General features: G+C 38.4%; 1 protein-coding gene across 1 annotated transcript in view; it reads right to left on the bottom strand.

Moving 5' to 3' along the window:
* The window catches only part of Bdp1 (B double prime 1, subunit of RNA polymerase III transcription initiation factor IIIB), a 105073-nt gene that overhangs the window by 10581 nt on the left and 80765 nt on the right, over positions 1 to 13727 (bottom strand). The window contains exons 36-40 of the mRNA XM_042054683.1: positions 12736 to 12871; positions 12366 to 12543; positions 9273 to 9336; positions 8606 to 8792; positions 1754 to 1958 (exon numbers count right to left, since the gene is read on the bottom strand). Of these exons, the coding sequence (XP_041910617.1) occupies positions 1754 to 1958; positions 8606 to 8792; positions 9273 to 9336; positions 12366 to 12543; positions 12736 to 12871 (770 nt within the window). The remainder of the gene's footprint in view (positions 1 to 1753; positions 1959 to 8605; positions 8793 to 9272; positions 9337 to 12365; positions 12544 to 12735; positions 12872 to 13727) is intronic.

Genomic DNA, 13727 nt, shown 5'->3' with positions numbered 1-13727 from the left:
AAACAAAACAAAACAAAACACCAAACATTACTGTGCTTACTCATAAGTGGATACCAAACATAAAGCAAAGGATAACCAGTTTGCAGTCCACAACCCCAGAAAAGCTAGAACCCTCATCCAGAAACAGATGGAAGCAGATGCAGAGATCCACAACTAACCACTGGGCTGAGCTACTAGAGTACAACTGAAGAAAGGAAGGAGCGTCAAGACCACAGTGGGGAAATCCAGAATCAGCTGACCCGAGCTAGCAGGAGCTCACTGACAACTGGGGTACCTACTTAGGACCAAACTAAGCCCCGTGAAAGCAGGTGACAATGGTGTGGCTTGGGCAGTATGTGGAGCCACTGGCAGTGGGACAGGATCTAACCCTAGTGCATGAAGTGACTTTGTGGAGCCCACTATCTATGGAGAAATACCTTGCTCAGCCTAGGAGGGAGGGAAGTGGGCACTTGATCCTGCCTCAATAAGGAGCGGATGGATGGGGTGGGGGGGGGATGGAAAGAGAGGAGAGGGGGGATCTAGGAGTGGTATGTAAATAAATAAATAAGAATATAGAAGTTATTTCACAGCAAAAGAAACAAATACAGAAATAAGTAATTCTTAAGCACATGGAAAGATGCTTAATTTTATCAATAAACACAAAAAATTAAGAATATGGAATACAAAACTTTTCCTATCGGATTAAATAACAGTGATACTTTGTTTACTACCAACCACTGTTGTCCTCCAACTTTTCTTTGGAGAACATAATTTTAAATTGACTTCTCATAGTAAAGTCACTGATTATGAATATCAGAAACATAACAAAAACAAGAGGGTACTAGGAAACTAACAGTGAACAGGGACTGCATCTCTGAGGTCTGACTGGACTCCCTGAGGTAGCAATAAATGAGCTAAATCAGTGATGTTTCGTAAGGAAATGCTCCATACAGATGGGACAACCAACGAAATGTATCAGGACGTGAAGGATTACAGAGCATTCCAAGAACTCAAAGTCAATGTGAGGTGGTTATCAAGTGAGATCGAGACTAGTACAGAATGCCACTAGACAGAGCGGAACACATAGGGCTCAGAAGACAGACCAGAACATATAGGGCTCAGAAGACAGACCAGAACATATAGGGCTCAGAAGACAGACAAGAACATATAGGGCTCAGAAGACAGAGCGGAACACATAGGGCTCAGAAGACAGACCAGAACATATAGGGCTCAGAAGACAGACCAGAACATATAGGGCTCAGAAGACAGAACGGAACATATAGGGCTCAGAAGACAGACAAGAACATATAGGGCCTCAGAAGATCTGGTTGTATTCCCGAGAGCAAAGGAAAGGTTAACACATAATGAAGAAAATATTACTATTATTTTTCACACATCAGAAAACTCATCCAGAGTATGAAGTTGTTAATCTACAGCCCACAGTTACTAAGTGGGTGGCAGAGTGAAGATCCTGATTGACATGAAATTATTGGCCTTATTTTCAGTCATTGTAAGTTTCCTGATTAATATTAATCAATTATTTTTTTTGAACTGGTTAAAAATGAAGGTTAAAAAACCTTCAGCTGGAATACTAATGATGAGAAGTATCAGAAATATTTTTTCATCTGCTCATCCATCTGTGTGTGTGCGCGCGTGTGTATGTGCACGCGTGTGTGAGCGTGCATGCGTGTGTGTATGTACGTACATATATGTAAAAGTTTCGGATAGATGTAAAGAATAAACAGATTCTTGACAATATAGTATCTAATCTCACCTCAGAAGCACATTCTTGACAATCAACTCCCGGAGAAATTGAGGACTTTTTGGCAGGAGGTACAAGAATGTTTTCTTCAGGACTACAGTGAATTCTCTTCCGAGATATAAGATTCACCTTAGGAGGAGGCTTTTCAGAATCACCACTTTCAGAAGGAGACAAGCATATGGCATCTTGAACAACTGAAGTTGTTTGTAAACTCTCACTGCACAAAAAACAACACATACAAAACCAATAAATCAGAAGCTACTTTATGAAGTAACTATTCCAACGAGAGTCCTGGGATCAGAAATACAAGCTAGAAAACAATGGTCACAGCAGCAAAAATAACAGTTCGGGATGCACTCATACTTAAAGGCTCACACAATTCAACAATACTGAATTAAATCTAAGGAACATTTATAATGTGAATGTCACAGTACTAAATTTTATAAAGCAAAGAACACTGACACAGAAAGAAAAATATAGGCCCCAATATGTTATAGTACTTTCCATATATAACTCTCAACAATATAGATCAATCAATCAATCAGACAGACAGACAAAATACCTACTCACAAATACATAAAGTTTCAGTAAGATCAGATAGATTTATACATAGCACCATTTAATAATACACCCACACAAAAGTTTGATTAAAGAAATCACAAATGCAATAAAAATCCTTCTACTCAAAGAATTTGGGAGATGGCCGGTCAGCAAGTGCTGCCATGAGAATGAGAACCTGAGTTCAGACCTTCAGAACCCACATAAAAGGCCAGGGCAGCACTATGTGCCTGTGACCTCACAGACTGACTGACTGACTGACAGGGGAAGGGGCAGTGAGACACTGGCCAGCCAGTCTAACTAAATCAGGGAGATGCCTATCTGAAGAAAAATACAGAAAAGGGGTCGAGAAATGGCCCAACAGTTGAAGAGTTCTTATTTCTTGGCTGGGTGTAATGGTACGCTCCTTTAATCCTAGCACTCAGGAGGCACAAGCAGGTGGATCTCTGCTGAGTTTGAGATCAGCTGATCTACACAAAGAGTTCTGGGACAGCAAGGGCTACATAGATTCTGTCTAAAAAACAAAAACAAAACAACAACAAAAAGGGAAGAGGAGAAAGAGGAGAAAAAAGAGCTAAGCAGTGGTGGCACACACCTTTAAGCCCAGTACTCTGGAAGCAGAGTACGCAGGAGGATCTCTGAGTTTGAGGCCAGACTGGTCTACAAAGTGACTTTCAGGACAGCCAGGGCTATTTCACAGAGAAACCCTGTCTCGAAAAGCCAAAAACTAAAAGAAAAAGAAGAAAGAGGACCTGTTCTTGAAGACTCAGGTTTAGTTTCCAGAAGCCACATGGTAGTTGACAACCATCTGTAACACCAGTTCCCATATAGAAAAGCTGTGCTAAGTAGAAAGTTTATAGCTGAGACAGCTACATTAACATTAGAAAGAAAAATGAGGCTGGAGTGAAAGCAGGACTGGTAAAGAAGTTGCCATAAAAACATGAGGTCCACGTCCAGAACACACATTAACAAAAGCTGGGCATGTGACATGCACGTGTTCCACAGTTAGGGAGATGGACAAAGGCTGACCTCTGCAGCTTCTTAACAAGCCAGGCTGGCCCATCTGGTGAGGTCCAAGCCACTAACAGACTGCCTCAAAACCAAGGTGGATCCACCTGAGGAATGGCATCCAAAGCTGTATTCTGGCCTCCGTGCACACAGACACCACACAAAAGAAAAACATCAAAATATAGTAAGCAATCAAAACTTTAGAAAGGCAGTAACTGAATCCAAACTTGGAAGATAGGAAATGAAAGAAAATAGGAAGAAAGAATGAAATAAACTAGTCTTTGCCAGATAGTTAACCTATTAAAACAGAGAACACTGCCCCCAAAATGGTGACAAGGGGACAGATATTACAGTACCATTGAAATAAAAAGGATCATTAATACTTTGAAAACCATAAGCCAATAAACTGGAAACTCTAAAATAAATTCAGAAATGTCTGGTGTATATGACCTACCAAAACTGAAGCAAGAGTATATTGGAGGGGGGAAAACTACATAGAGTAATAACCACTACAGAATTAAAAGTGAAGTAGTTATAAAAAGTTACTCAATAAAGACCTCAGAACCAGAAGAATTCACTACCAAATTTTATCACACTTAAAGAAAATCAATCTACTCAACAAAACTCTTTCAAATTTACTCCATGAGTAAATTACTCAAATTGCCTTACAAAACCTGATGACAGAGTAAAAACAGCTATGGATCAACAACATTCTTGCTGAATACAATGCAGAAATCTTCAATTAAATATTTGTAGAAATAATTAAATAAGCACTCCTCCCTTGTAATTCCTCACATTCTCTTGTGGTCTTTCTCACTGTTCCTTAATCTATGTTTACTCAGATGGAAAAAAAAAAGTATCTTAAAAAGATCATATATCACGATAGAGTTGATTTCATCCCAAAGAGTGAGGATGACTTAACATATACAAATCAATAGCTGAGCTTAAAATACAACCAAGAATAAATATCACATAATCATCTCAATAGAGAAGAATGAAGTCTCTGATAAAATTCAATATACCTCCATGATAAAACCCTTCAATAAGTATATAGAAAGATGATATTACAACTCAATAAAGGCTATATGTGACAAATTCAGAGATAACAAATGGAACTAAAATGAAAGCATTTAATCTAAGATCAGAAATAAGATAGAGATTTCCACTCTTTCCACTCTCTGATTAATATGATACTTGAAATTCTAGTTTTAACAATTAAAAGAGATGAAAGAGACAGAAAAAGGAAAGGAAGTCAAATTATCCCTATGTGATTCTACACATAGAAAATCCTAAATATTCTACCCAAAGACTCTTAGGACAGGTAAATAAATGCAACAAGGCAGGATATAAAAATATACAAATCAGCTGGGTGCTGGTGACACACGCCTTTAATCCCAGCACTCAGGAGGCAGAGGCAGGCGGATCTCTGTGAGTTCGAGGCCAGCCTAGTCTACAAGAGCTAGTTCCAGAACAGGCTCCAAAGCTACAGAGAAACCCTGTCTTGAAAAAACTAAAATCAAAACAAAACAACAACAAAAAAACCCAAAACAACAAAAAACAATATTTCTATATAATAATAATAAACAACTCATTGAGAATGAAACCAGGAAAAGAATCCTATTCATAAGAACCTTAAAAACAAAACAAAAAATCCCACAGCAGATAAAAAATGGAAATGACAAACACTGAGGAATCTGAAGACACTAAAAGATGAAATGACCACCCAGGTTCATAGATCAGGGGAGTTAAAATTGCTACATCAGCTGTACTGGTTGAAGCAATTATCCTAGTTAGATTTTTGTCAACTTGACAGAAGTCAGAGTCACCTGGAAAGTGGAACCTCAATGGAGAAAATAATTCACAACACTGGCCTGTAGGCAAGTCTGTGGAGCATTCTCTTGATTAATGATTAATAATGGAGGGCTCAGGCCACAGGGATGGTATGGTACCAGCTCTGGGCCAGTGTCCCTGGGTAAGAAAACCAAGCAAGCCAGTAAGCAGCATTGCTCCATGGCCATCCCTTCTGTCCCTTCCTCCAGCTCTGATTTCCCTCAATGATGGACTATAATTTGTTTTTTTAATTGATTTTTATTGAACTCTACATTTTTCTCTACTCCCCTCCCTGTCTCTCCCTTCCCCCATTTAACCCTCCCCCAAGGTCCCAATGCTCCCAATATACTCAGGAGATCTTGTCTTTTTCTATTTCCCATGTAGATTAGATTTATGTATGTCTCTCTTAGTGTCCTCATTGTTGTATAAGTTCTCTGGGATTGTGGTTTATAGGTTATTTTCTTTGCTTTGTGTTTAAAAACCACCTATGAGTGAGTACATGTGATAATTATCTTTCTGTGCCTGGGTTATCTCACTCAAAATAATGTTTTCTAGCTCCATCCACTTTCCTGCAAAAGTTAAGATGTCGTTATTTTTTTTGCTGTGTAGTACTATATTGTGTAAATGTACCACATTTTCAAAAATATGGAACACTTCACAAATATGCATGTCATTTGGAAGGTAAAAAAGAAACCCTTTCCTCCCTCCAAGCTGCATTTGATCACACTGTTTTGTCACAGCAAGGTTTCTCTCCCTCCTGCTAGTTCCCAAATAACCACTCTGAGGTTTAATATTCATTACAAACTGTTTGGCCAATGGCTCAGGCTTACAACTAACTAGCTTTTACATCTTAAATTAACACATTTCTATTAATCTATGTATTGCCACATTCCTGTGGCTTTACCTCACATCTTACTTCTCTGGTAGCTGCTCGCATCTCCCAGACTCCGCCTTCTTTTTCCCCTGTATCTTTGTTTGGATTTCCAGCCTAGCTATATCCTATTCTACCATATGCCAAAGCAGCTTCTTTATTAATCAATGGTAATAAAACATATTCACAGCATATAGAGGGGCATCCCACATCAAAAGCCAATGTAATTCTTTTCAGAATATTAAAGACATTCATTCTCCATAGAACTAGAAAATACAATACAAAAATTCAGACAGAAGCACAAAAGTCTGAACAGCCAAAGCAATCCTGAGAAAATGAAGCAATGCAGCAAGTATCAAAATACCTATTTCAAAATATATTAAAAGAACCACAGTAACAGAAACAGCAGGTCAATAGCATAAAAAAGAAATACAGGTCAAAAGAAAAGAATAAATAAACAAACCCATATATCTACAGGTGCCAAAACAATACACTATAGAATAGAAAGCTTCTTAAATAAATAGCGCTGGGAAAACTTATGTCCACATATAGATTTAAAACTAGAATGACTGGGGCTGGAGAGATGGCTCTGCAGTTAAAAGCACTTGTTACTCTTGCAGAGGATCCGGTTCAGTCCTCAGCTTCCATATTGTAGTTCATAAACAACCACCTGCTGACTCCCATTCCAGGGGACCAGTTGCCCTCTTTCAGCCTCCAAGGGAATCAGGTGCATATACACGACACATATACATACATGCAAGCAAAATACTTATACATATACAATAAATCTAAGAACAAACCAAAATAAAAACTCTCAAAAATCAAACCAAACAAACAAAAAAAACTAGACACTTTGTCTCATCCTACACGTGCACACACACACGCACACACACACGCACACACACACGCACGCACACACGCACACACACACACACACACACACACACACCTCCAAATGAATCAAAAATCTTAACCTAAGACTTGGAACCTTGAAAATATTAGAAACACAAGATAAACATGTTGCTCCAATAGCTCGGGAAGTAAAAAGTCAATGAACAAATGGAATTAAACCAAATTATAGAGCTTCTGAAATGAAAGAGATAGAGTAGAAAGAACCTACAGAAATCAAAAAAAGCAGGAAATTGTTTGCAGCTCTTTATCGCAATAAGATTAATACAGAAACATAAAAATAATTCTTTAAAACTAATTTGTGTGCTGGGGAAGACACAGTGTGCACAGCATATGTTCCGAGTTCAGAGAACAATTTGTAAGAGTTCTTTCTCTCTTCCACCATGTGGATTCTGGGGCGCAAACTCAGGTCATAAGGCTCGTAAACAAGTGGCTTTACCTGCTTTGTTATGTTGCCAGTCCACACAGAATTTTTTAAAAGACAGTATGTATTAAACACCTATAATCCCAGTACTCAGGAGGCTGAGGCAGAAGACTGAGAGCTAAGCAAAGCCAGGCTACAATGGCAGACCCATACAAATGCAAATATGGACATGTCGGAACAAAACCCTTTCTTTATACAACCAATACACTAATTAAAACTAAATTAAAAATGGACAACTGATCTCAAATTCTCAAAAGCACAACTGTTCAATAAACTTCTAAATAATGCAGTATCAGATATATCAAAATTCTATCTTATTCCAGTCTAAATAGCTAGTATTAAACAAAACAAAAAAAATATAAAAATGCTGGCAATGATGTGAAAAGAAGAAACCCTTATACATCACTGAATATAAAATCAAAGCAGCCATTACAGTAAACAGGATGGAGGTTCCTCAAAAAATCTAAAGATAGGCTTTCTCTTTCTATCCCTCTTCTGAAGAGATAACTACTGCCTCCCTCTCCCTCCACCTCTCTCCCTCTCTGTCTCCCTGCACCAACTTCCTCAGGCCTGCGCACATCTTTCTCTCTCTTAATAAATTCTTAAAGTGGGAAAAAAATTATAAAGATAGGATCATCTACCTCATGATCCACATACACAGAACTGAAGGAATAAAGTCAGCACGTAAAAAGAAACACCTATGCTTTTTGTGATACTATTAATGGTAGTTATAGAAACTATGGCATCTGACTAAGTACCCATCAACAGATGAGTACATAAGAGAAAATGTTTGAACACATACTACACACACACACACACACACACACACACACACACACACCCCTTTTATTCAACCAAAAGGAAAACTGAAATTTATTACTAGCAAGACAATGAACAGAACTAGAACATTGTGCTATGTGAAGTAATCCATAAACAGACAAACAATCACATTTTCTCTCATATGTAGACATTAGAAACAAACAAACAAAAAACAGAAACAAAGAATCTCACAAAAGCAGCAGGACTTTAGGACAAAAAAGAGAGAGAGGAGCAGTACAGGAAGTGGAAGAGGATAGAACAGAGAAAAGACAAGGTCCAACCACTACATGTATACATGGACATGGCACAATGAGCGGCATTAACAAATTAATAGTTGTGATTTTATAAAAAGAAACGGCAGTATATAGTTAACTTGTTCAATACTTGATTCATGATGTGTCTTTCCTCCTGGGAAAACAGTTTAGTTCTTTTGTTTTGTTTTTACCTGTGGTCACCTCTTTCTACTGTGTTTCCAGATTTGACCAATATAGGTGCTGGCAGTAGAGAGCTTGGCATTAACTGCATGGAGGCATCAGTAAATCCTTCTGTTGCATTAGTTGGAATTTCCACCAAAGTTAAAATGAATGCTTGTTCATCTTCTCCATCTTGCTGTAGATTAGCAAATAGATTCACTGTCAAAGTTAAAAAACAGGAATGAAAAGCCAAACCAAGAAGTAGCCAAAAATCATTATTTCATCTCTAAAAAGTGCCTCATGACTTAAAATGCCAAGCCTAAATAAAAAACTAAAATACATCTTCCAACTCCCTACCCCAAAATTATAGACAGGATATTTTTGTGGGAAGCATTTATAATTTTTAATAAAATTGGTAAACTTCACATATTTTATGACTGCAATTGCCAATGGCTTATTAATAAGCCTATATTGTGCTTTTCCATAGTTACATGAAAGCAAGATGTAGTGGAACACACCTTTAATGCTAGCACTGAGACAAAGTGAGGAGGAGAGGCAGGAGTATTTTTGTGAGTTTGAGGCAAGCCTGGTCTACATAGCAAGCTCCAGGACTACACAGAGAAACCCTGCCCCCAAAAATAAATGAATAAATTTATACAGTACATTATCTATGATACTTACTGGAAGCAGTTTTCATACCTGTTACGTCTTGAGGATTGATCATATTTTCTTGTTGGCCTTCTAGAGTATTAGATGGTACACTCTGTCATTTAAAAAAAATTGAAGACACTGAGCTTGAGAAAATTTGACAGTCTGACATATGGTTAAAAGACAGCAGCTCCCAATGTAAAGGCTTATCTTGAATGTACAATTTTAAGTCTTTTAAAGATTTTTGGTTGTGTCAATGAACATCTGACTGACTTACATAAGCTTTAAATATCCCAATTAAGTTGTCAGCTGTGAGTATTCTATCATTTCTGAAGTGTTAGGGTGGAGGTCCACCCTTTAGTAGCTAATACTGCAATGGAGATAAACCACTTTCCTTGCTCTACTGTGGTCCCTCCTGTTTTCCACAAACTACCAACATATAGATTGCAATTCTCTAATGTTAAAAATCTCCAGGATTTCATTTTTGAAATAAACAATGCCAACAATTGACTCAAGTAAGGGTCGTCAATAGATACCAAAGATAGTGGTAACAAGAGCTGGGTCTCACTAGATCAATTTCTAACATAAAGGAGAAAAAAAACCCCTTATAACCAAGAAATCTCACAGATACCATCCTAGCCAAGTGATTAGACGTATTTCCACTAATGTGTCAAAATGACATTATGCCACACAAAAGGAATGACAAAGTATTCTCTAGATCTCTACTGATATAGCCCTAAAATTGTACAGTATGGTCATACTAATTCTGAATGCAGCACTCACTGACATTCTTTGTAAGACATAACCTTTTTTTATTAAAGCTATTATTTATGATTACAACTCATATTTGTAACTTACTCTCAAACAGACCAAGTCTATTATATCTATTAATTCCTAAGAAGGAAAATAGTTGAGCATTAGCATTCATTACTCTCTAAATTAAAACAAAAAAAAATTTTTATTTTTACTTCTGTGTATGTGTGAGCATATGCTATGTGTACGGGTACCTTAAGAAGCCAGAGATAACTGACATGGGTACTAGAAATCAAACTTGGATCCTTAAGAGTACATATTCTTAACTGCTGAGCCAACTCTCTAGCCCTTATTCACGGTGTGTATGTTGCAAGCACTTGTAAAGGTTAGAAGAAGACTTGAGGGAGCCCATTCTCCGCGTGGGTCTTAGTTAAACTCAGGTCTCAAGGTGTGGTGGAAAGTGGCCCACTGAGCCATCTTGCCAGCCATCAATCACTGAGGAGATGGCTCGGCAGGTAACTAACCTGAGTTCATCATCCCCAAAACCTATATGGTGAAAGAAGCAAACTCCCAAATACTGTGTTCTGACATCTCAGCAAGAACATGGTTATTTGTATGCATGCCTATGTGTGTAAACATAAACTCACACACTCACACAAAGTATCCACAATGATGTAGAACCAGATCAAAAAACAAACAAACAAAACAATGAAATTAACAATGACTCCAAAGAAACAGAGTATGTGAAGTTCTTACAAGATTTCTATAACTTTACTCAAGACTTAAATTATTTCAAAAGAAAAAGATCTTAAAAAATTAAAAACTTGGGAAGCACAGAAATCTCGTAATGTTGGTTATAGACAAACTCCTTATTTTCTACTTCCTTTAACATATTATGATGTTCTATACCTTTTTTTTTCGTTTGTTTGTTTTTTGAGACAGGGTTTCTGTGTAGCTTTGGAGCCTGTCCTGGAACTAGCTCTTGTAGACCAGGCTGGCTTCGAACTTACAAAGATCTGCCTTCCTCTGCCTCCCGAGTGCTGGGATTAAAGGCGTGTAATACCTATTTTTAAAATGTTCCTTTCCCTTTAACAAACTAATTTATTCTCTACTTCAAAACTCAAGTACTCTTCTATCCAAGAAACTTTTTAAAGACAATATTAATTTCTGACTCTCATTTCCAGAAATTAAACTGAGAGTGAAGGATACCACTCGAGTATTATTCCAATCTCTATCACACCACCTATCAAAACAGGCCAATCCATTCATTCACTCATGTTTCCAAAGCTGTGTATCCCAGTGACTCGGTGTCAGCCATGTAATATCTCAGTAAACATTTGTTCTGTGGATGAATTCTTGAGATCTAGACCTAAGGTATAAGAAATTAATTTCTCAAGCTTTTATGACAAATCTGGATAATAACTTGTATCACAACCACTGGCGGTAGAACGACCCTTTCACGGGAGTCGCATATCAAAAATTTATTTTACAAATCATGACAATAGCAAAACTACAATTATGAAGTAGCAATGAAAAATTTTGGGTGTCACCACAAAAAGAGCAACTGTACTAAAGGGTCACACAGCATTGGGAAGGTTGAGAACCCTTGCTCTATGGTCTTGGAGGGGTCAAGATACCAAAACCACAGCACAAGTTCTACCACACCCTGTTTTTGTATTTGGTTTTAAGACAGGTTTTTGTTTTGTTTTTCAAGACAGGGTTTCTCTATCTATCCTGGAACTAGCTCTTGAGGCTGGCACAAACAGAGATCCCCCTGCCTCTGCCTCCCAAGTGCTGGGATTAAAGGTGTGCGCCATCACTGTCTGGCTTTGAGACAGGTTTTTACAGAGCCTCAAGCTTCAGGGCTCCAGGGATCTTCTTCCCTCAGCACAGGCCAGGGTCACCACATACTGCCCACAGATGTGAGGAGCCGGCAGGAAGCAGAAAGGGCTAAGCAAAGAGTGCTAGAAAACGAGCGGTGGAAGCGGTCAAATGACACACACTTAGGAAGGGTCTTACAGCGTGGATCAGAGTGGCCTGGGACTCAGGGAGGCCTGCCTGCCCCCCCCCTCTCTCTCTCAAGTGCTGGGATCAAATGTGTGCACAACCACACCCAGCTTGGTTTTGGTTTTTAAGATAAGGACTTGTTATGTAACTCAGACTAAACTAGTTCTTGTTACATAGCCAAGGTTGCCTTGAAACTTGGAATACTCCTGTTTCTACCTAAGAGTTGGATTACAAGTCTGAGCCTCTACGTAGATCAGGCTGAGTTTACATATTAATAAGAGGCCTACTGAACTGGATAGGATAGAGTTTACAATACATAACTGCTTTTCTAAATGGAGAAAAAGAGAGCCACACTACCCATTATTGCACTCTAGATTCCTTTACCTCTGGCACAGGAAGCATGAGCATGCTGCTGCCTTTAGAGTTTTCTGTGATGGGCTCTTCAGGAGGACTCTCACGAAGACCCTGACCTGAATCAAGTGTGTGGATCCCGATCTCAGATGAAGCAACTGCAGTACCCAACATCTGAACCTCTTCCAAGTTCTCCTCTTGGACTTCACTTCTGAAATTGTTTCAGTACATTATTTTAAATCAGCTAACCAAACATGAAATTATTTTTTAAGACTAAGTATTATCATTTAATGTAATACTTTCAAGCTTTAAGTGTTAACTACAATAGAATTCTTCCAGCTATTACCTGTAGCTGAAGCTAAGGCACAATATAAATTAAATGCCAGTATTCCTGCCCTTTTACCTTAAACTCGGGATTGCTTCTTGAGAAACACTGGTAACTGCATGGACACATGGCAATTGGTTCTGCTCCTTCGTTTCTGCTGGCTCAAGGCTTTTATCTTCTAATTCTATTGCTTTGGAGTCATTTTCCTCAGGGTCTTTAAAAACAAACAAAAAACAAGAAAAATACATTTAAGATACAGTTCAAAATTGCCAGGTGGTGGTGTCGCACCCCTTTAATCCCAGCACTAGGGAGGCAGAGGCAGGTGGATCTCTGTGAGTTCGGGGCCAGTCTGGTCTACAAGAGCAAGTTTCAGGGCAGGCTCCAAAGGTACAAAGAAACCCTGTCTCAAAACACCAAAACCAAAACCAACCAACCAAAGATACAGTTCAAAATAGTACACCTAAATCTCTGTATTATAAGAATAATCTCTCTTAAAAGATTCATGATTCCTTCAAGTTTCTCATACTCCAAAAATTAGTTTATTCACAAGGCAGAAGAATGGGATTTGCCAAGACTTTTGAAAAGGAAATATGATTAATGAAACCTATACTATATATATTTCATTCCTGGCTGTCAAAGCAATTACTTCCCTTTTTATGGTAATAGCATTATAGCATCAAATCAAAAGTAGTACTATAAGTGACAAGAGGAGGAGGGAGAAAAAGAAACAAAACTAAGAGTTAACATGAACATCATCATGTAATAAATAAGACCATCTTAAAAACCAAAACCTGACCTCTGTCCTCCACAGGTATAGAGTGGCACACATGCCCACACATACAAACACGGTAAGTAAAATTTAAAATAATTTTTAAAAGATATGTATCAAACAGGCTAGCCCCCCCGCCTCACTCCCCAGCCAGTACATGCAATAGGATCAAAATCCAGTGCCATTGTCCTTGGCTTCTCAGCAGCCCTCACTGTCCGCCATGTTCAGGGAGTCCAGTTTTATCCCATGCTTTTTCAGTCCCAGTCCAGTCAGTTCCCACAGGGCAGGGAACCCTTACGCT

The sequence above is a fragment of the Arvicola amphibius genome, chromosome 3 (assembly GCF_903992535.2).
Source record: "Arvicola amphibius chromosome 3, mArvAmp1.2, whole genome shotgun sequence".
Classification (NCBI taxonomy): domain Eukaryota; kingdom Metazoa; phylum Chordata; class Mammalia; order Rodentia; family Cricetidae; genus Arvicola; species Arvicola amphibius.
Note: the sequence above shows the minus strand (reverse complement) of the source record. Positions and strands in the feature narration are given on the sequence as shown.